Consider the following 21,643-nt stretch of genomic DNA (forward strand, 5'->3'; position numbering starts at 1 on the left):
CCTGAAACGTCTCCGACGAATCATGAATACGGAATGAGAGACTGCTGAAATCTAAACCCTTTACCCGCCCAGATACCTTTTTCTAATTAAAGTGATGCAGTCAATAATAAACAAATGAAATATATTTTGTGAGCTTGGTGGTGAGTGAAGTGGAGTCTGGTGTGCTGGCTGTTCTCATTAGAGTGTTGGTAAATGATAGTGCCCCCTTCACTGGGCACACACTTTAAGGTAGGGGGGTAGGGAGGAGGGATGCTGGGGTGGGGTGGGGGGGTGGGGGGGTGAGCAGGAGGCGGAAGACGGAGCGAATCAAATCAAGAGGAACGGTAGAAATATAATATATATTATTTCAGCTGTCTTCTCCCTCAGAGTGAAAAACATACATTTAAATCCTATCTCCCCCCCCCCCCCCTCACACAGTCATTTCCTTTTACGAATCACTTTAGCTTTTCTTTCTCAGCCTCTCGCTCCTTAAATCTGACTTGATGTTGAGGAGGAGTGAGCTGATCTCCAGCATAGCGTGAGCTGGGTGACAGCGAGAGAGCATGTCTATTTCCGCCACGGGCTGAGCCTGCAGTGGGCTGTGCAGACTGCACAGCAGCATATAGACTTTTAGATGTCATTTTACTGTCTTTTACTATTTTTCTTTTCGCCTAAATGACTCGCCCTACCTTTTCAACAACCCGTGTTGTTATAATGCAAATGAATGACCCCTTTACCCATGTAAATAAATAGTGGTACTCCTCTAAAAGTACAACAAGGCCCACTAATTGTACCTACTATACAGTTGGAGTCTGAGTATAGAGTGAATGCCTATCTAGATTAGCTCTCCAAACCTTCATCCGTTCTCTTCTCCTTAGTTCTAATGCCTGAGTGTCTCTAAAGGATCATGCTTTTGTGGCAGTGTACCTGGGCAACGCCAGCAGACTATAGATCTCTCATTCTACTGGAACCCCCCCCCCCCCCCCCCCCCCCCCCCCCCCCCCCGATACCAATCTCTCCCTCTGTTTAAACCCTCTCACTAATACCCCACAGTTTTCCTCTCTATCCACTGTAGTGTATTTCCCTGATTTCTGTTCTGTGCCTCCTAGTCTCTGTGACTTTGTCTCTTGCTCTTCCTGTGTCTCCATGACATTGCGTGTGCTCCGTCATGTTTGCCTAAAGCCTTCCAGTGGGGTGTCCACGCCACAGCCACCTTGGCAGAGCAGGGGCTAATATTCAAAGACAGGGAACATGTGCCTTTAGTTGGTGGTTTGGGCATCGATGTTTGTTGGCTCGTCTGCTCGCTCTCTCTCTCTCTCTCTCTCTCTCTCTCTCTCTCCCTCTCTCTCATTAGCTGGGAGAGAGAGAGAGAGCGAGAGCGAGAGCGAGAGCAAGAGCGAGAGAGAGAGAGAGAGAGAGAGAGAGAGAGAGAGAGAGGGAGAGGGAGAGAGAGAAGAGAGAGAGGGAGAGAGAGAGAGAGAGGGAGAGAGAGAGAGAGAGAGGGAGAGAGAGGGAGAGAGAAGGAGAGAGGGAGAGAGAGAGACAGAGGGAGATAGGGACAGCATCCTCCCTCCGCAGGAGAGGAGGGAAGGATTAATCCTTCCATTCAGTCCAACCACCAAAGCTTCACTTCACCCACTCTTCATCTGCACAATTAGTCACTGCTCTCCATTCTATTGTAATAGGCACATTACTCACTGCTGATGTGTAGAATAGAAAGACAACAACACAGTCTGCCACTGGAAAAAAGCTCTGCATACGGGGGATTTAAACTTTATTCTCACTTCAAGACTAAAAACGGGTTTTTCTGTACTTAAATACTCTGTCTTTTTCTTTATGATTCAGTTAATATGACGACAGCCATGTAAATATAGCAGTATGTGTGTTTAACCGGTTATCTCTTAAATGACAGGGAACAAAAAATATGAGGAACCTGGTTGGAACACCACCAGTGATTACGTGCTAATGTATTGTACAGCTGTAGAATCTTAATTTGACCACTCTGTTGGAGGGGAACTTTCCTGCAATGCAAGACATTGTAATTTCCACATAGAAATTTCAGACTCGATTTTCCCTTACGGAAATGTATCAACCCCTGTATCAAATGTATCACAAATGTTCCATTAACTATAATCTACATAATAATGTACATTTCCTGTTGCTGCAGGATTCTTTTCCTGCCATAGTAATCTGGGTCAAATTGAGATCCTTCATCTGTATAGCAGCTGTGTCTGCCAAACTGTTAACAACATCTACAGCCCTGGTGCAATAACCATTAAATGATCTAGCTGTGAGACGTCTCTGAAACTAAAAACAGACCCAGGAGTTAAGCGCATGATGGGATTCTTTCAGTGGCGTTTACTTAACTCTCCTCTTCCTGTTTCTCTGTGATTCCCTGTGAGATTGTGGTCCCCTGGGCTCTTCCCCGGCAGTTATTCAGCAAATCCCTCCCTGCTGTTTGTTCCCTCAACGTTTCCCCAACGTTTCCCCAACATAACCCCACCACGAGAAGACATCCCTTTTTTTTATCCACAATGCAACAGCACACCCACATCAATTTATTCCTCTGTGGCTTTTTCTGTTTGCGGTGTCCGTTCCGTAATAAGCATTGATAATTAGAAGAAAACTGTTTGAATGTTTGACCTAAGCTAATTAGAAAGTCTGCAGACTTGCCAGCAGGAATCCGCAATGGGATAATGAATCATAAAATGGTTCATTACTGCGCCCAGGGAACACTCTCAATCTCAATAAACGGACATGGGCCCTGGCAGACAAATCAAACCAGGACACACACACTTGCCTCATTTATCTGCTAAAAAGAACACAATAAAAACCGTTGCTCTAACAGTTTCTATTATGAAAGTGTCTCTCTCCTTTTCTCCTTCTCTCTTTCTCCAAACCCTCCCTCTCTCGCTCTCTACTCCTCTCTCTCTGACGTTTTCTCTTGACTTTCTCCCCCCCCCCCCCGTGTCAAAAAACCCCCGCTGCTGCAAGTTTCATTAACATGGGTAACACAAAAAAACTCCTTGTCATGTAACATCAACCACCTTTACTCCATGTGTAACTCTGTGTTGTTGTCTGTTCCCACCGCTATGCTTTATCTTGGCCAGGTCGCAGTTGTAAATGAGAACCTGTTCTCAACTAGCCTACCTGGTTAAATAAGGCGAAATAAAAAAATACCACAGAGGACCAGACATACTGCCAACGTTTCCTAGTTGGGCCCTCTTCTCTCAGATGTTCATCATCAAAGCAGTAAAATAGCAACCCCCTCTAACTACACAGAGGATGAGTGCTCATAATAAACTCTAGCCATGTATTCCATCCGCAAAGCGCAACGCAGAACACTAAACTCATCCATACCATAGCCCACTAACACTTACTGCCATATACTTGTACACATAACACCACACAATACTCCAGCCCCTGTGTAGATAGTACCCTGTTCCAGATCAACAGTTCCAGGCTTTTGTTCTCTAACGCTGACCCTCTCCCTCTCGTCTGGCTGCTCTGCTCTGTTCTCCCTGGGTTGGGCAGACAGCCTCTCCTGCTCACTAACAATGCTGCTGCTCCACTGCTTCTCCAATAAGCACAGACCTCTCTAGACCCACAGGCAAACATTCCACTCACATCAGCTCCCCGTCAGCTCTCCTAGGCAGCTCTGGTGTTCCAGCACTGAGCAGCAGCCATCTCCGTTGGTACTGAGCATGTCCCTGGCCTGCCCTCTCCAGAGTTCTCCGAGCCCCGGGACCCCAGAGGTAGAAATGTCCCAGTCTATTTTCTCCACGTGAAATTCAGCTTTTAACTTCCGATCCCTGGGGCCGTATGTATCAAGTTCCTCAGAGTAGGAGTCTGAGGATCAGGTCCCCCAGTCTATGCGATCGCATTCTTTGCGATCGAAAAGGCAAAACTGAGCCGAGATATGTACGCTTGATACATATGGCCCCTGAGAATTTGCTTAACTTATTCCTAATAACATGATTTTATATAGCCTAACACCACTGGTCATATTATTTTGTGCTACTGTCCAAAAATGGGGTTAGAATTGATGATATATTTGTTACTGACACAGGCTAGGCTACTGAATGATATACGGAGTAGAGTGTGGGGACGATCAGCATCCGTATACGAGTACTGCATTTTACGAGCTACTCAACTCAGGAAAAAAAAGAACAGAACTCAAACAACATGCTCAAAACGGAGCTGGTGTCAAAACTGGAGTAGCTGGGCCAATCTTTCCACTGCAGTCTACGCACAGGGAGTTGATTTGCCCACAACAACAGTAAACATTATTTGGCAACGCAAAACTCTTAAAGGCCCAGTGCAGTCAGAAACATGATTGTCCTGTGTTTTATATATATTTTCATAATATGAGGTTGGAATAATACTGTGAAATTGTGAAAATTATGATAATGCCCTTTTAGTGTAAGAGCTGTTTAAAAAGACGGAGTTTTGGCCTGCCTGTTGACATCATCACACAGTAAATTAGTTAATAGACCAATAAGAAAGAGAGTTCCAAACTTCTCTGCTAATAACAGCTATTTTCCAGTTTTCCCCTCCCCTAGCAACATCTTGCTTGAGAAATTGCTCTTTGTTAAATTGCTCTTTGTTTTTGTTTCTTTTTGACCATTTTCATTTAAAACAATCACAGTAAGGTACTTAATTGTTACCCAGAAATTATTTGATATTGACATACAAATGGCTGTATTGGACCTTTAAAAATGAACATCCTCCCAGAGTACTCCATTCTAGCACTTTGTTTCTATAATCCCCTGCAGGCTCAATCGGAAAGCCTTTATTCCGATACAAGCCCAGCGAAGAGAGAATCCAGGGCCCATGAGAGAATCCAGGGCCGGTGCAAAATGTCTGCAGGAACAACAGGCAGGACTGATTGCTCTGTAGCCGTTCGTCCATGCTCTTTGACCCCTCTTCCTGGATAAGCACGGGCTAACTCTGACAAGATTGGCCCAGAGAGGCTGCTGGGGAAGCTTATTATAGACCTGTTGGCTAGCTTCCATACCTCGGAAATAACAAGGGTTCTTCTGACGAAGAGGAAGACTGCAAAACAAAATGGATGGAAATGGCGGTCTATCTGTCAGCAGATCATTTGAGATACAGCCAGATAGTGAGAGTGAACACATCGAAATCCAACAGATTAGAGCAGGATAGCGGAGAGAAGAGATAAGAGAATGTCGGGCGACTGTGAGAATACAACCTCAGCAGATACAGTACGTATGTCCACTTTCTTCCATTGCTGGAGTCCCAAAGAAGGTGTTATGCCTGGTAGGGCTGTGAGGTGCCAGTCGGGGCAGAGTATCCAGGAGTAGGTGAATCAATCCCTGTCCCCCCCCACACACACACACACACACACACACACACACACACACACACACACACACACACACACACACACACACACACACACACACACACACACACACACACACACACACACAGCTACTGTGGGGAACACTGCTGCCATGTACTATTGTGTTACAGGAAGCAAGTGTTGGCTGATATACGCAGAGGGGCAGGTTATCGTGCTCAGCTAACAACCTCCGAAGGAGAAAGGTCCGGTCTAAGGCGCAGAGAAATAAGCGGTTTCATGTTCATCCGTTCACGACTGGCTCAGGTCTGTAGGAGAACTATGAGGGGGAGATCCTCCCAAACTGATAAGGAAGACACACAAGACCGCCTCGGAAACAAGATGCGGCATCTCAAAGGTGTATCATGTCAGAACATGTCTCATACGAAACCCTGTGTGTAACCTAGCAAAAAGGTTCAGATCATAGGCTGATAGTGAATTCGTGTGTATTTGTGTGGGAGGATGGAGGTGCAGTGAATTTGTGTGTATTTGTGTGGGAGGATGGAGGTTTAGTGAATGTGTGTGTATTTGTGTGGGAGGATGGAGGTGTAGATGTAGATGTAGCTTGGTACTTACAGCCCTTATAGATGTCTGTAGGGATCTGGACGGCGCTGTAGGAGTAGTTCACTTTGTTTTTAAAGTTGGGATCGTCCACAAACTCCAGCTTCACGGAGTAGGGGTTCTCCATCAGGTTCTCTTCCCCGTCTTCATCCTCCGTCTGCATAGAGAGATTCACAGAGAGAGAAACACCCTGTCAGTGGGATAGGTACAGGACAGAAGGAAACAGACGGCCAGAGACAAGGACTAACACAAAACAGACATCCGCCCTGCACAGCCACAAACAAACACGAATGCACTCACACAGGTCTGCATGCACAAGTGCATGCGCGCACACACACACATATACACTTTTGGATTAAACAACAAAAACGGCAATTACGCCGCCTTTTAGGCTGGGTTTGGAGTTGCCTTCTATTCTTTGCCTCGTCACAAAGCAACAGCGGGTATCAAAGCAGACACAAAACAGTGAGAATCAATTAGTGTCCAAGATGGCTATCACAGACACATTAAGGTGGCACACAAATGAACCCTGACAATAACTAACAACCAACACCACTCAATCACAGCTCTCTCTCTGCCACCCACACGAGCAGGGCAGAATCTCCAGCACACCCATGCAGTGTTACTTTAGGAAGCCAGCTGGAGCTGCCTTGTGTTTTGTTTTGACGTTCACGACAACATAATGTCTACTGGAGGTCTGGTGCCGTGGCGTCGCCTAGGCAGAGAGCTGCTGTACATTTGGTGAATATTTGTAATAATTTCTTTTCATAGCATTTTCCCTGACAAACTTTTTTGTTTTATGAATGACCTATTAGGTTATTATTATAGTCTAAATAGTGCGAATCCAGCATGTTTTCAAGACTGAAGTTGGCGGTTAGTTACTGGCTAGCTAGCTAGCTAATGTTAGCTGGCTAGCAGGCAATGTTTTGATTCGATGATGCCAGCTATCTGGATGTTGAGGAAGGAGAGAAGCCTGAATACAGAGGTACAGTATACAGAGATGACAGCTGACCATGACCATAAGGAGAACTAAGTTATAAGGCTACTCATCGACAGGGCTGCAGTGGAGCAGGTTGAGAGCTTCAAGTTCCTTGGTGTCCACATCACCAACAAACTAACATTGTCCAAGCACACCAAGACAGTTGTGAAGAGGGCACGACAACACCTATTCTCCCTCAGGAGACTGAAAAGATTTGTCAGGGGTCCTCAGATCCTCAAAAAGTTATACAGCTGCACCATGGTTGCATCAACACCTGGTATGGCAACTGCTCGGCCTCCAACCGCAAGGCTCTACAGAGGGTAGTGCGTACGGCCCAGTACATCACATCAAGCTTGGGGCCAAGCTTCCTGCCATCCAGGACCTCTATACCAGGCGGTGTCAAAGGAAGGCCCTAAAAATGTCCAAAGACTCCAGTTACCCTAGTCATAGACTGTTTTCTCTGCTACTGCACGGCAAGCAGTACCGGAGCACCAAGTCTAGCTCCAAAAGGCTTCATAACAGCTTCTACCCCCAAGCCATAAGACTCCTGAACACCCCCCACCCCCATTTTTACACTGCTGCAACTCTCTGTGTATTATCTATGCATAGTCACTTTACCTCTACCTCCATGTGCATTGACTTTGTACCGGTACCCCTTGTATATAGCCTCACTACCTTTATTTTATTGTTGCTTTTTAATCATTTGTTATTTTTCAGTTTATTTATTCATTTTTTACTTTCTTAGCACTGATTTTTCTTAAAACTGCATTGTTGGTTAAGGTCTTGTAAGTAACCATTTCACTGTAAGGTTCACACCTGTTGTATTCAGTGCATTTGACAAATAAAATTGGACTTGATTTAATACTCCTGAATTACTACTGAAGTGTGGTGTGCTTTCTGAACCCCAAGTGGGTGCTGCATTTTGTTAGTAGTGAAGAGTTGTGAGCTAGCTAAACTAGGTGGGTAGTACAGAACTACTATGAAGAAATATTTTTTTGCTCATCAATCTACACACAATACCCCATAATGACAAATCGAAAACAGGTTCTTAGAAATGTATGCAAATGCAAATATATACATTTTAAAAATCCTTATTTACATAAGTATTCAGATCCTTTGCTATGACAGTGCATGTCAATGCAAAAACCAAGCCATGAGGTTGAAGGACTTGTCCGTAGATCTCCGAGACACTAGTGTGTCGAGGCACAGATCTGGGGAAGGGTACCAAAACAATTCTACAGCATTAAAGTTCCCCAATAATTCAGTGGCCTCCATCATTCTTAAATGGAAGAAGTTTGAAACCACCAAGACTCTTCCTAGAGTCAAGAACCCGGTGGTCACTCTGACAGAGCTCCAGAGTTCCTCTGTGGAGGTGGGAAAACCTTCCAGAAGGACAACCATCTCTGCAGCACTCCACCAATCATGTCTTTATGGTAGAATGGCCAGACGGAAGCCACTTCTCAGTTAAAGGCACATGACAGCCCGCTTGGAGTTTGCCAAAAGGCACCTAAAGACTCCCAGACCATTAGAAACAAGATTATCTGGTCTGAACTATTTAGCCTGAATGTCAAGCGTCACATCTGGAGGGAACCTGACACCATCCCTACGGTGAAGCACGGTGGTTTCAGCATCATGCTGTGGGGCTGTTTTTCAGCGGCAGCGACTGGGAGACTAGTCAGGATGGAGGGAAAGATGAACGGAGCAAAGTACAGAGATCCTTGATGAACACCTGCTCCAGAGCGCTGAGGACCTTCGACTGGGGCGAAGGTTCACCTTCCAATAGACAATGACCCTAAGCACACAGTCAAGACAACGCAGGAGTGGCTTCAGGACAAGTCTCTGAATGTCCTTGAGTGGCCCAACCATAGTCCAGACTTGAACCCAATCGAACATCTCTGGAGAGACCTGAACATAGCTGTGCAGCGACACTCCCCATCCAACCTGACAGAGCTTGAGAGCATCTGCAGAGAAACCTGTTTTTGCTTTGTCATTATGGGGTATTGTGTTTTGTTTGATAAAGAAAAAAAGCAATTGAATCCATTTTAGAATAAGGCTGTAATGTAATAAAACGTGGAAAAAGTCAAGAGGTCTGAATACTTTCCGAATATTTTTTTAAATGTATTATAATATATATAGATAAATATATTTTACCACCTTTTTCTCCCAATTTCGATCTTGTCTCATCGCTGCAACTCCCCAATGGGCTCGGGAGGCGAAGGTTGAGTCATGCATCTGCCAAACCGCACTTCTAAACACCCACCCGCTTAACCCGGAAGCCAGCCGCACCACAAAGAGTCGCTAAAGCGCGGTGAGCCAAGTAAAGCTCCCCCTGGCCAAACCCTCCCCTATCCCGGAAAACGCTGAGCCAATTGTGCACCGCCCTATGGGACTCCCGTTCACGGCCGGTTGTGATACAGCCCCGGGTTCGAACCCAGGTGTGTAGTGATGCCTCTAGCACTGCGATGCAGTGTCTTAGACAGCTGCGAGACTCGACTGGCCTAGGATTCAATCTTGATTATCTATCTACATATGACAAGCCAATTAGATCTAAACACATCCTCTGGCAGAGCTTATTCATTTAATCTTTGCCTCCAAATCCTAAGGGAGCTCGCTAAGACTCTGCAAGGTGCATACTGACAGAATATAGCACATAGCTAGTACTACACATCCACTGTACAATATACACACATACTGTATATATGCATTGCATACCATAAGGAAAGGGAGGCGAAAACATCCATCAAATACTGTATATCATACGGTATACCATACTGTATTTAATACTGTATACTGTATATCTTACTGTATATAATACTGTATTATAAGAAGTGTTGGAGGTAACGTGTTCAAAAGGTTCACGAATGTGTTACAAAGTAATGCATTACCGTAATAATATAACGGCATACTGTTCCAATTACTGTAGGAAAGGTCGTTGTTACTTAGTTACTTTTGTTATCATTCCCTTCCTAGTTACAGTTATTGATCAAAATAGATATTTGTGATGATGATGATTATTCCATGTCGGGTTGGCTCAATATTTAAAATCCCCACGCCCCAGATTGCAATTGTTTTTGTCCTGAGATTGAGGTCCTCTCACCAGAACAAAAATAAAACATAAACAAATACTCAAATACATATAGTTCATTACTGTATAGTTCGCATTGAGACCTGCCCACATATCATGATTTAATAGAGCAGCAAGGGTTCATTGAATCTGACATGATAAAAACGGGTTTGTTTTTTCACAAAATGTCATTCAAGCCTCATACCCTGTGCAAGAATTGATTTATGGCCGGGCTTTAATTGTCTATTAAAATGCAATTACAAGCTGTTGTTGGAGAGGATGGGAAGAGCAGAGCAGGGGGACACTTGTGATGATAGCCCACTGAATGTCAACGCTAGGAACAGTGTGGTCACAGACCAGGAAAACATGCTACAGCACCTTACAGGAAACACATCATCAGACATACGTCAACTGTCTCGCGTCTCCCGCTCTTGTGTGTCTCTCTCATACATACTTGTACATACACAGTTGTGCAAACACAAACGTATCTACACAAACTCACATGTTATAAAAACCCATTTACACAAGGCTACACTCACAGGTTATGGGCCTTAGTTCGACATCTATCTTTGTCGGTTTTGACTGTAATAACAATGTATAGCTCATAAACTGTCTCCTGTTCCTCAACTCATCCATTCATTCTGTCAAAACCTTCCCACTCAGCGAAAACGTTTCATAATCGTTCTGTCACCTTTTTTTCTTCTTCTCCTCCTTCCAATCATCTCCAACTGCATTACAATGTTAAACTGCCCCCCCCCCCCCCACACACACACACACACACAACAATGACCCCATCACACAAGAACATAGACTTGAGAAGATGTGCAACGTTAAGGTCGCCGGTGACAGCGTACAAGTGGATGGTGGTGGAAGTGACCGTGAAGCTCATTGGTTGAACAATATAACACTAGCCTTGTAACATGACAGCAAAGACAATGAATGCGTTCATGATGATGATGCGTATTCAGCAAGGGTGAGAGTGTTACAGCCTCACGCTGGTCTAGCAAAGAGGATCACTCGGTTACTGATGCAGGTCCGTCAAAACGCGTGAGGTAATTGTGTCACGGGGCAGTTTGTTGGCATGGGTGATTAGGTAGGACATGCTGGTTCATCGCTGAGGATGATTGGGTTAGAGGTGCTGGTTTATCAGTTAGAGAGGAACTGGGTTAGGAATGCCGGAAGGATTAGTTACAATAAAGGTCTTTGGGTTCGAAGGGTGGATTATTGCTTAACATAAATGTAATTAGATTAGAAATACTATTGTATTAGTTGCAGGGAAGGTGACTGGCTTAGAGAAAGGGGTTGCATTAGTTACAATGAAGGTGATTGGCTTAGGGAAGTCGGGTTATCAATAACGGAGAAGGCGATTGGCCTTCATAAGCCCCTCGTGCATCATCAGCATTCTGTGGAGTCCCGTCCCGGTGTTTGTTTATCTCTCAGCCTGACTGTCATTCCAGTGAGGCCCTCTTTTTCCAAAGAGCCCAATCATAATTAACCAAGGCAGCTTCTAATTAGGAGCTGAATAAATCCACACAGGAAAGACTGATTGGTTCATTTTCTTCAGCCACCCACCACCTGTTTTGCTCGATTCATTACCCAATTTATTAATTTTATCTCCCCATTCTCAAGGTTTAATTAAAGGTTGAAGAGGCCAGGAATGACATTTTGAAGACTCTTTCATTTCCACTTTTACCCATCTAGGGCTCGCCCATGATCACAAGCATCTCTCGCCTCCAAACCCAGCTCATCCCTTTGATATTGTGTGTGTGTGTGTGTGTGTGTGTGTGCACGCGTGTGTGCCCATGTGTGTTGGTCAATCGCACAGGACAGATTGTGGATCACTTCTGAACCGAAAGCCAAATAACAGGGCTCCAAACTGAGCTTTGACAGTGTAATATGGTGCAGTGTATGACAAAAGCAAAGAAAATCAAAATGCAAGACGAGTCTGTGTTTCAAATGCATTGAGAAGCTACAATAACATTAGTGTTTCCAGCTAGGTGGCCGACGTCTCTGCTCCTTGCCCTCCACCAAAACGCTCCCTTATCGTCATTTACAAGTTATATGCATTTCACTACCGACCAAATAGCAGTTTCAAATGAAAGTGAGATAATGCGGAGACCATTGCAATTTCACCCAGAGTGAGCTTTGTCTGTTCTCTGCTGAAGCCTAAGTAATAATCTTCTCTTGGGTGTGCCTGATCTTGTCTCTTTCAGTTGGGTTGTTCTCGCAGAGGGATTTTCCCCCAACAATGGCTGATAAAAACAAAACTCTAAAATCAATATCATATTGTTCTACTGACAGCCAATAAGGTGTTGCCGGGACAGGCCAAGACATCATGCCTATAATCTTTCATGTGTCGGCGTGTCTGTCTCTGTGTGCGCATTAAAGTCACAGTAAAAAAAAACATGTAGAATGGGACCCTGCCAATGAAGACAGTTCATTGTCAAAGTGCCAGAGCAAGAGTTGGGGTGTGAATAAGGCTAGACCCCAAGATAGTCTTAACATGGGGTGTTATTAATCCCATTACTAAGCAATCCCCTCCAGTGCCACTACACATACTACTGTGGAATATTACCATCAATGAGAATGGCCGCTATGTGCTGTTTCTATGCCTGGACACAGCGATTAAGAGATTGAGGACCCAGACAGAGTAGCCTTTTGGGCAGGAACTAAACTGTGGACAGTGCCTATACCTACACAAGGGCGATGCACGATTCAATTTAAAGTTGTGAGAGATATGGAGTCCAGAGCATCTGGCCCAACAAGCTAATTAGATATTGTAATGATGGAGTGTTTATAGGTGAAAGGAGGGCATTACAAGCCCTGTTTGAATCGGGGAGAGAAAGGGGGGATCGGATGGGCAGACAAGGGGAGAGGAGAGATGGAGCAGACAGGGCAGACGAGGTGACAGTAGCAGCAGGAGTAGAGCCCGTGTACATGAGTAGAACAAGGGCTCAGGAGTAGAGCAAAGGTACAGGAGTAGAGCAAAGGTACAGGAGTAGAGCAAAGGTACAGGAGTAGAGCACGGGAACATGAGTAGAGCACGAGTACAGGAGACGAGCAAGGGTACAGAAGTAGAGCACGGGTACAGGGGTAGAGCAGAGTAGAGCACGGGTACAGGAGTAGAGCATGGGTACAGGAGAAGAGCACGGGTACAGGAGTAGAGCAAAAGTACAGGAGAAAAGCACGGGTACAGGAGTAGAGCACGGGTACAGGAGTAGAGCACAGGTACAGGAGTAGAGCACGAGGACAGGAGTAGAGCACGAGGACAGGAGTAGAGCACGGGTACAGGAGTAGAGCACGACGACAGGAGTAGAGCACGAGGACAGGAGTAGAGCACGGGTACAGGAGTAAAGCACAGGTACAGGAGTAAAGCACAGGTACAGGAGTAGAGAACGAGGACAGGAGAAGAGCACGGGTACAGGAGTAGAGCACGGGTACAGGAGTAGAGCACATGTACAGGAGTAGAGCACGAGGACAGGAGTAGAGCACGAGGACAGGAGTAGAGCACGAGGACAGGAGTAGAGCACGAGTACAGGAGTAGAGCACGAAAACAGGAGTAGAGCACGGCTACAGGAGTAGAGCACGAGGACAGGAGTAGAGCACGGCTACAGGAGAAGAGCATGGGTACAGGAGTAGAGCACGGGTACAGGAGTAGAGCACGGGTACAGGAGTAGAGCATGAGAACAGGAGTAGAGCACGGCTACAGGAGTAGAGCACGGGTACAGGAGTAGAGCACGAGTAAAGGAGTAGAGCACGAGGACAGGAGTAGAGCAAGGTGACAGGGGTAGAGCCGTGTACAAGAGTAGAGCAAGGGCTCAGGAGTAGAGCAAAGGTACAGGAGTAGAGCAAAGGTACAGGAGTAGAGCAAAGGTACAGGAGTAGAGCCCGTGTACATGAGTAGAGCAAGGGTACAGAAGTAGAGCACGACTACAGAGGTAGAGCACGGGTACAGGAGTAGAGCACGGGTACAGGAGTAGAGCAAAAGTACAGGAGAAAAGCATGGGTACAGGAGTAGAGCACGGGTACAGGAGTAGAGCACGAGTACAGGGGTAGAGCATGAGGACAGGAGTAGAGCACGGGTACAAGAGTAGAGCACGGGTACAGGAGAAGAGCACGGGTACAGGAGTAGAGCAAAAGTACAGGAGAAAAGCACGGGTACCGAAGTAGAGCACGGGTACAGGAGTAGAGCACAGGTACAGGAGTAGAGCACGAGGACAGGAGTAGAGCACGAGGACAGGAGTAGAGCACGGGTACAGGAGTAAAGCACAGGTACATGAGTAAAGCACAGGTACAGGAGTAGAGCACGAGGACAGGAGTAGAGCACGAGGACAGGAATAGAGCACGAGTACAGGAGTAGAGCACGAAAACAGGAGTAGAGCACGGCTACAGGAGTAGAGCACGGGTACAGGAGTAGAGCACGTGTACCGGAGTAGAGCACGAGTACAGGAGTAGAGCACGAGGACAGGAGTAGAGCACGACTACAGGAGTAGAGCACGGGTACATGAGTAGAGCACGAGGACAGGAGTAGAGCACGGTTACAGGAGAAGAGCACGGGTACAGGAGTAGAGCACGGCTACAGGAGAAGAGCACAGGTAGAGGAGTAGAGCACGGGTACGGGAGTAGAGCACGAGTACAGGAGTAGAGCACGAGGACAGGAGTAGAGCACGGCTACAGGAGTAGAGCACGGCTACAGGAGTAGAGCACGAGGACAGGAGTAGAGCACAAGGACAGGAGTAGAGCCCGCGTACATGAGTAGAGCAAGGGCTCAGGAGTAGAGCAAAGGTACAGGAGTAGAGCAAAGGTACAGGAGTAGAGCATGGGAACAGGAGTAGAGCACGAGTACAGGAGACAAGCAAGGGTACAGAAGTAGAGCACGACTACAGAGGTAGATCACGTGTACAGGAGTAGAGCACGAGTACAGGGGGAGAGCACGGGTACAGGAGTAGAGCACGGGTACAGGAGTAGAGCACGGGTACAGGAGAAGAGCACGGGTACAGGAGTAGAGCACAGGTACAGGAGAAGAGCACGAGGACAGGAGTAGAGCACAGGTACAGTAGTAGAGCACGAGGACTGGAGTAGAGCATGAGGACAGGGGTAGAGCACGGGTACAGGAGTAGAGCACGGGTACAGGAGTAAAGCACAGGTACAGGAGTAGAGCACGGGTACAGGAGTAGAGCACAGGTACAGGAGTAGAGCACGAGGACAGGAGTAGAGCACGAGGACAGGAGTAGTGCACGAGGACAGGAGTAGAGCACGGGTACAGGAGTAAAGCACAGGTACAGGTGTAAAGAACAGGTACAGGAGTAGAGTACGGGGACAGGAGTAGAGCACGGGTACAGGAGTAGAGCACAGGTACAGGAGTAGAGCACGAGGACAGGAGTAGAGCACGAGGACAGGAGTAGTGCACGAGGACAGGAGTAGAGCACGGGTACAGGAGTAAAGCACAGGTACAGGAGTAAAGAACAGGTACAGGAGTAGAGCACGGGTACAGGAGAAGAGCACGGGTACAGGAGTAGAGCAAAAGTACAGGAGAAAAGCACGGGTACCGGAGTAGAGCACGGGTACAGGAGTAGAGCACAGGTACAGGAGTAGAGCACGAGGACAGGAGTAGAGCACGAGGACAGGAGTAGAGCACGGGTACAGGAGTAAAGCACAGGTACATGCGTAAAGCACAGGTACAGGAGTAGAGCACAAGGACAGGAGTAGAGCAAAAGTACAGGAGAAAAGCACGGGTACCGAAGTAGAGCACGGGTACAGGAGTAGAGCACAGGTACAGGAGTAGAGCACGAGGACAGGAGTAGAGCACGAGGACAGGAGTAGAGCACGGGTACAGGAGTAAAGCACAGGTACATGAGTAAAGCACAGGTACAGGAGTAGAGCACGAGGACAGGAGTAGAGCACGAGGACAGGAATAGAGCACGAGTACAGGAGTAGAGCACGAAAACAGGAGTAGAGCACGGCTACAGGAGTAGAGCACGGGTACAGGAGTAGAGCACGTGTACCGGAGTAGAGCACGAGTACAGGAGTAGAGCACGAGGACAGGAGTAGAGCACGACTACAGGAGTAGAGCACGGGTACATGAGTAGAGCACGAGGACAGGAGTAGAGCACGGTTACAGGAGAAGAGCACGGGTACAGGAGTAGAGCACGGCTACAGGAGAAGAGCACAGGTAGAGGAGTAGAGCACGGGTACGGGAGTAGAGCACGAGTACAGGAGTAGAGCACGAGGACAGGAGTAGAGCACGGCTACAGGAGTAGAGCACGGCTACAGGAGTAGAGCACGAGGACAGGAGTAGAGCACAAGGACAGGAGTAGAGCCCGCGTACATGAGTAGAGCAAGGGCTCAGGAGTAGAGCAAAGGTACAGGAGTAGAGCAAAGGTACAGGAGTAGAGCATGGGAACAGGAGTAGAGCACGAGTACAGGAGACAAGCAAGGGTACAGAAGTAGAGCACGACTACAGAGGTAGATCACGTGTACAGGAGTAGAGCACGAGTACAGGGGGAGAGCACGGGTACAGGAGTAGAGCACGGGTACAGGAGTAGAGCACGGGTACAGGAGAAGAGCACGGGTACAGGAGTAGAGCACAGGTACAGGAGAAGAGCACGAGGACAGGAGTAGAGCACAGGTACAGTAGTAGAGCACGAGGACTGGAGTAGAGCATGAGGACAGGGGTAGAGCACGGGTACAGGAGTAGAGCACGGGTACAGGAGTAAAGCACAGGTACAGGAGTAGAGCACGGGTACAGGAGTAGAGCACAGGTACAGGAGTAGAGCACGAGGACAGGAGTAGAGCACGAGGACAGGAGTAGTGCACGAGGACAGGAGTAGAGCACGGGTACAGGAGTAAAGCACAGGTACAGGTGTAAAGAACAGGTACAGGAGTAGAGTACGGGGACAGGAGTAGAGCACGGGTACAGGAGTAGAGCACAGGTACAGGAGTAGAGCACGAGGACAGGAGTAGAGCACGAGGACAGGAGTAGTGCACGAGGACAGGAGTAGAGCACGGGTACAGGAGTAAAGCACAGGTACAGGAGTAAAGAACAGGTACAGGAGTAGAGCACGGGTACAGGAGAAGAGCACGGGTACAGGAGTAGAGCAAAAGTACAGGAGAAAAGCACGGGTACCGGAGTAGAGCACGGGTACAGGAGTAGAGCACAGGTACAGGAGTAGAGCACGAGGACAGGAGTAGAGCACGAGGACAGGAGTAGAGCACGGGTACAGGAGTAAAGCACAGGTACATGCGTAAAGCACAGGTACAGGAGTAGAGCACAAGGACAGGAGTAGAGCACGAGGACAGGAATAGAGCACGAGTACAGGAGTAGAGCACGAAAACAGGAGTAGAGCACGGCTACAGGAGTAGAGCACGGGTACAGGAGTAGAGCACGTGTACCGGAGTAGAGCACGAGTACAGGAGTAGAGCACGAGGACAGGAGTAGAGCACGGCTACAGGAGTAGAGCACGGGTACATGAGTAGAGCACGAGGACAAGAGTAGAGCACGGTTACAGGAGAAGAGCATGGGTACAGGAGTAGAGCACGGCTACAGGAGAAGAGCACAGGTACAGGAGTAGAGCACGGGTACAGGAGTAGAGCACGAGGACAGGAGTAGAGCACGAGGACAGGAGTAGAGCACGGCTACAGGAGTAGAGCACGGCTACAGGAGTAGAGCACGAGGACAGGAGTAGAGCACGAGGACAGGAGTAGAGCCCGCGTACATGAGTAGAGCAAGGGCTCAGGAGTAGAGCAAAGGTACAGGAGTAGAGCATGGGAACAGGAGTAGAGCACGACTACAGGAGACAAGCAAGGGTACAGAAGTAGAGCACGACTACAGAGGTAGATCACGTGTACAGGAGTAGAGCACGAGTACAGGGGGAGAGAACGGGTACAGTAGTAGAGCACGGGTACAGGAGTAGAGCACGGGTACAGGAGTAGAGCACGGGTACAGGAGAAGAGCACGGGTACAGGAGTAGAGCACAGGTACAGGAGAAGAGCACGAGGACAGGAGTAGAGCACAGGTACAGGAGTAGAGCACGAGGACTGGAGTAGAGCATGAGGACAGGAGTAGAGCACGGGTACAGGAGTAAAGCACAGGTACAGGAGTAGAGCACGGGTACAGGAGTAGAGCACAGGTACAGGAGTAGAGCACGAGGACAGGAGTAGAGCACGAGGACAGGAGTAGAGCACGAGGACAGGAGTAGTGCACGAGGACAGGAGTAGAGCACGGGTACAGGAGTAAAGCACAGGTACAGGAGTAAAGAACAGGTACAGGAGTAGAGTACGGGGACAGGAGTAGAGCACGGGTACATGAGTAGAGCACGAGGACAGGAGTAGAGCACGGCTACAGGAGAAGAGCACGGGTACAGGAGTAGAGCACGGCTACAGGAGAAGAGCACAGGTACAGGAGTAGAGCACGGGTACAGGAGTAGAGCACGAGTACAGGAGTAGAGCACGAGGACAGGAGTAGAGCACGGCTACAGGAGTAGAGCACGGCTACAGGAGTAGAGCACGAGGACAGGAGTAGAGCACGAGAACAGGAGTAGAGCCCGTGTACATGAGTAGAGCAAGGGCTCAGGAGTAGAGCAAAGGTACAGGAGTAGAGCAAAGGTACAGGAGTAGAGCATGGGAACAGGAGTAGAGCATGAGTACAGGAGTAGAGCACGGGTACAGGAGTAGAGCACGGGTACAGGAGAAGAGCACGGGTACAGGAGTAGAGCAAAAGTACAGGAGAAAAGCACAAGTACAGGAGTAGAGTACGGGTACGGGAATAGAGCACAGGTACAGGAGTAGAGCATGAGGACAGGAGAAGAGCACGAGGACAGGAGTAGAGCACGGGTACAGGACTAGAGCACAGGTACAGGAGTAGAGCATGAGGACAGGAGTAGAGCACAGGTACAGGAGTAGAGGATGAGGACAGGAGTAGAGCACGAGGACAGGAGAAGAGCACCGGTACAGGAGTAGAGCACGGGTACAGGAGTAAAGCACAGGAACAGGAGTAAAGCACAGGTACAGGAGTATAGCACGAGGACAGGAGTAGAGCACGGCTACAGGAGTAGAGCACGGGTACAGGAGTAGAGCCCGAGGACAGGAGTAGAGCACGGCTACAGGAGCAGAGCACGGGTACAGGAGTAGAGCACGGGTACAGGAGTAGAGCACGAGGACAGGAGTAGAGCACTGCTACAGGAATAGGGCAAGGGCTCAGGAGTAGAGCACGAGGACAGGAGTAGAGCACGAGGACAGGAGAAGAGCACGAGGACAGGAGTAGAGCACGGCTACAGGAGAAGAGCACGGGTACAAGAGTAGAGCACGGGTACAGGAGTAGAGCACGGGTACAGGAGTAGAGCACAGGTACAGGAGTAGAGCACGAGGACAGGAGTAGTGCACGAGGACAGGAGTAGAGCACGGATACAGGAGTAAAGCACAGGTACATGAGTAAAGAACAGGTACAGGAGTAGAGCACGAGGACAGGAGTAGAGCACGAGGACAGGAATAGAGCACGAGTACAGGAGTAGAGCACGAAAACAGGAGTAGAGCACGAGTACAGGAGTAGAGCACGAGGACAGGAGTAGAGCACGGCTACAGGAGTAGAGCACGGCTACAGGAGTAGAGCACGAGGACAGGAGTAGAGCACAAGGACAGGAGTAGAGCCCGCGTACATGAGTAGAGCAAGGGCTCAGGAGTAGAGCAAAGGTACAGGAGTAGAGAAAAGGTACAGGAGTAGAGCATGGGAACAGGAGTAGAGCACGAGTACAGGGGGAGAGAACGGGTACAGGAGTAGAGCACGGGTACAGGAGTAGAGCACGGGTACAGGAGTAAAGCACGGGTACAGGAGTAGAGCACGGGTACAGGAGAAGAGCACGGGTACAGGAGTAGAGCAAAAGTACAGGAGAAAAGCACAAGTACAGGAGTAGAGTACGGGTACGGGAATAGAGCACAGGTACAGGAGTAGAGCATGAGGACAGGAGAAGAGCACGAGGACAGGAGTAGAGCACGGGTACAGGACTAGAGCACAGGTACAGGAGTAGAGCATGAGGACAGGAGTAGAGCACAGGTACAGGAGTAGAGGATGAGGACAGGAGTAGAGCACGAGGACAGGAGAGAGCACCGGTACAGGAGTAGAGCACGGGTACAGGAGTAAAGCACAGGAACAGGAGTAAAGCACAGGTACAGGAGTATAGCACGAGGACAGGAGTAGAGCACGGGTACAGGAGTAGAGCACGAGGACAGGAGTAGAGCACTGCTACAGGAATAGGGCAAGGGCTCAGGAGTAGAGCACAGGAACAGGAGTAGAGCACGAGGACAGGAGAAGAGCACGAGGACAGGAGTAGAGCACGGGTACAGGAGAAGAGCACGGGTACAGGAGTAGAGCACGGGTACAGGAGAAGAGCACGAGGACAGGAGTAGAGCACAGGTACAGTAGTAGAGCACGAGGACTGGAGTAGAGCATGAGGACAGGGGTAGAGCACGGGTACAGGAGTAGAGCACGGGTACAGGAGTAAAGCACAGGTACAGGAGTAGAGCACGGGTACAGGAGTAGAGCACAGGTACAGGAGTAGAGCACGAGGACAGGAGTAGTGCACGAGGACAGGAGTAGAGCACGGGTACAGGAGTAAAGCACAGGTACAGGTGTAAAGAACAGGTACAGGAGTAGAGTACGGGGACAGGAGTAGAGCACGGGTACAGGAGTAGAGCACAGGTACAGGAGTAGAGCACGAGGAAAGGAGTAGAGCACGAGGACAGGAGTAGTGCACGAGGACAGGAGTAGAGCACGGGTACAGGAGTAAAGCACAGGTACAGGAGTAAAGAACAGGTACAGGAGTAGAGCACGGGTACAGGAGAAGAGCACGGGTACAGGAGTAGAGCAAAAGTACAGGAGAAAAGCACGGGTACCGGAGTAGAGCACGGGTACAGGAGTAGAGCACAGGTACAGGAGTAGAGCACGAGGACAGGAGTAGAGCACGAGGACAGGAGTAGAGCACGGGTACAGGAGTAAAGCACAGGTACATGCGTAAAGCACAGGTACAGGAGTAGAGCACAAGGACAGGAGTAGAGCACGAGGACAGGAATAGAGCACGAGTACAGGAGTAGAGCACGAAAACAGGAGTAGAGCACGGCTACAGGAGTAGAGCTCGGGTACAGGAGTAGAGCACGTGTACCGGAGTAGAGCACGAGTACAGGAGTAGAGCACGAGGACAGGAGTAGAGCACGGCTACAGGAGTAGAGCACGGGTACATGAGTAGAGCACGAGGACAAGAGTAGAGCACGGTTACAGGAGAAGAGCATGGGTACAGGAGTAGAGCACGGCTACAGGAGAAGAGCACAGGTACAGGAGTAGAGCACGGGTACAGGAGTAGAGCACGAGGACAGGAGTAGAGCACGAGGACAGGAGTAGAGCACGGCTACAGGAGTAGAGCACGGCTACAGGAGTAGAGCACGAGGACAGGAGTAGAGCCCGCGTACATGAGTAGAGCAAGGGCTCAGGAGTAGAGCAAAGGTACAGGAGTAGAGCAAAGGTACAGGAGTAGAGCATGGGAACAGGAGTAGAGCACGAGTACAGGAGACAAGCAAGGGTACAGAAGTAGAGCACGACTACAGAGGTAGATCACGTGTACAGGAGTAGAGCACGAGTACAGGGGGAGAGAACGGGTACAGTAGTAGAGCACGGGTACAGGAGTAGAGCACGGGTACAGGAGTAGAGCAC

General features: G+C 48.7%; 1 protein-coding gene across 6 annotated transcripts in view; it reads right to left on the reverse strand.

Annotated features, from left to right (window-relative positions):
• The window catches only part of LOC110527806 (voltage-dependent calcium channel subunit alpha-2/delta-2), a 325,465-nt gene that overhangs the window by 60,753 nt on the left and 243,069 nt on the right, over positions 1 to 21,643 (reverse strand). For all 6 annotated transcript variants that reach the window (XR_016497237.1, XR_016497236.1, XM_036983281.2 and 3 more), the window contains one exon: positions 5,918 to 6,059. Coding sequence is in view for 4 of the 6 variants with exons in the window: in XM_036983281.2 (XP_036839176.1) it covers positions 5,918 to 6,059 (142 nt within the window). In the remaining 2 variants the exon portion in view is untranslated. The remainder of the gene's footprint in view (positions 1 to 5,917; positions 6,060 to 21,643) is intronic.

The sequence above is a fragment of the Oncorhynchus mykiss genome, chromosome 7 (assembly GCF_057628025.1).
Source record: "Oncorhynchus mykiss isolate SJ-2025 chromosome 7, ASM5762802v1, whole genome shotgun sequence".
Classification (NCBI taxonomy): Eukaryota; Metazoa; Chordata; class Actinopteri; order Salmoniformes; family Salmonidae; genus Oncorhynchus; species Oncorhynchus mykiss.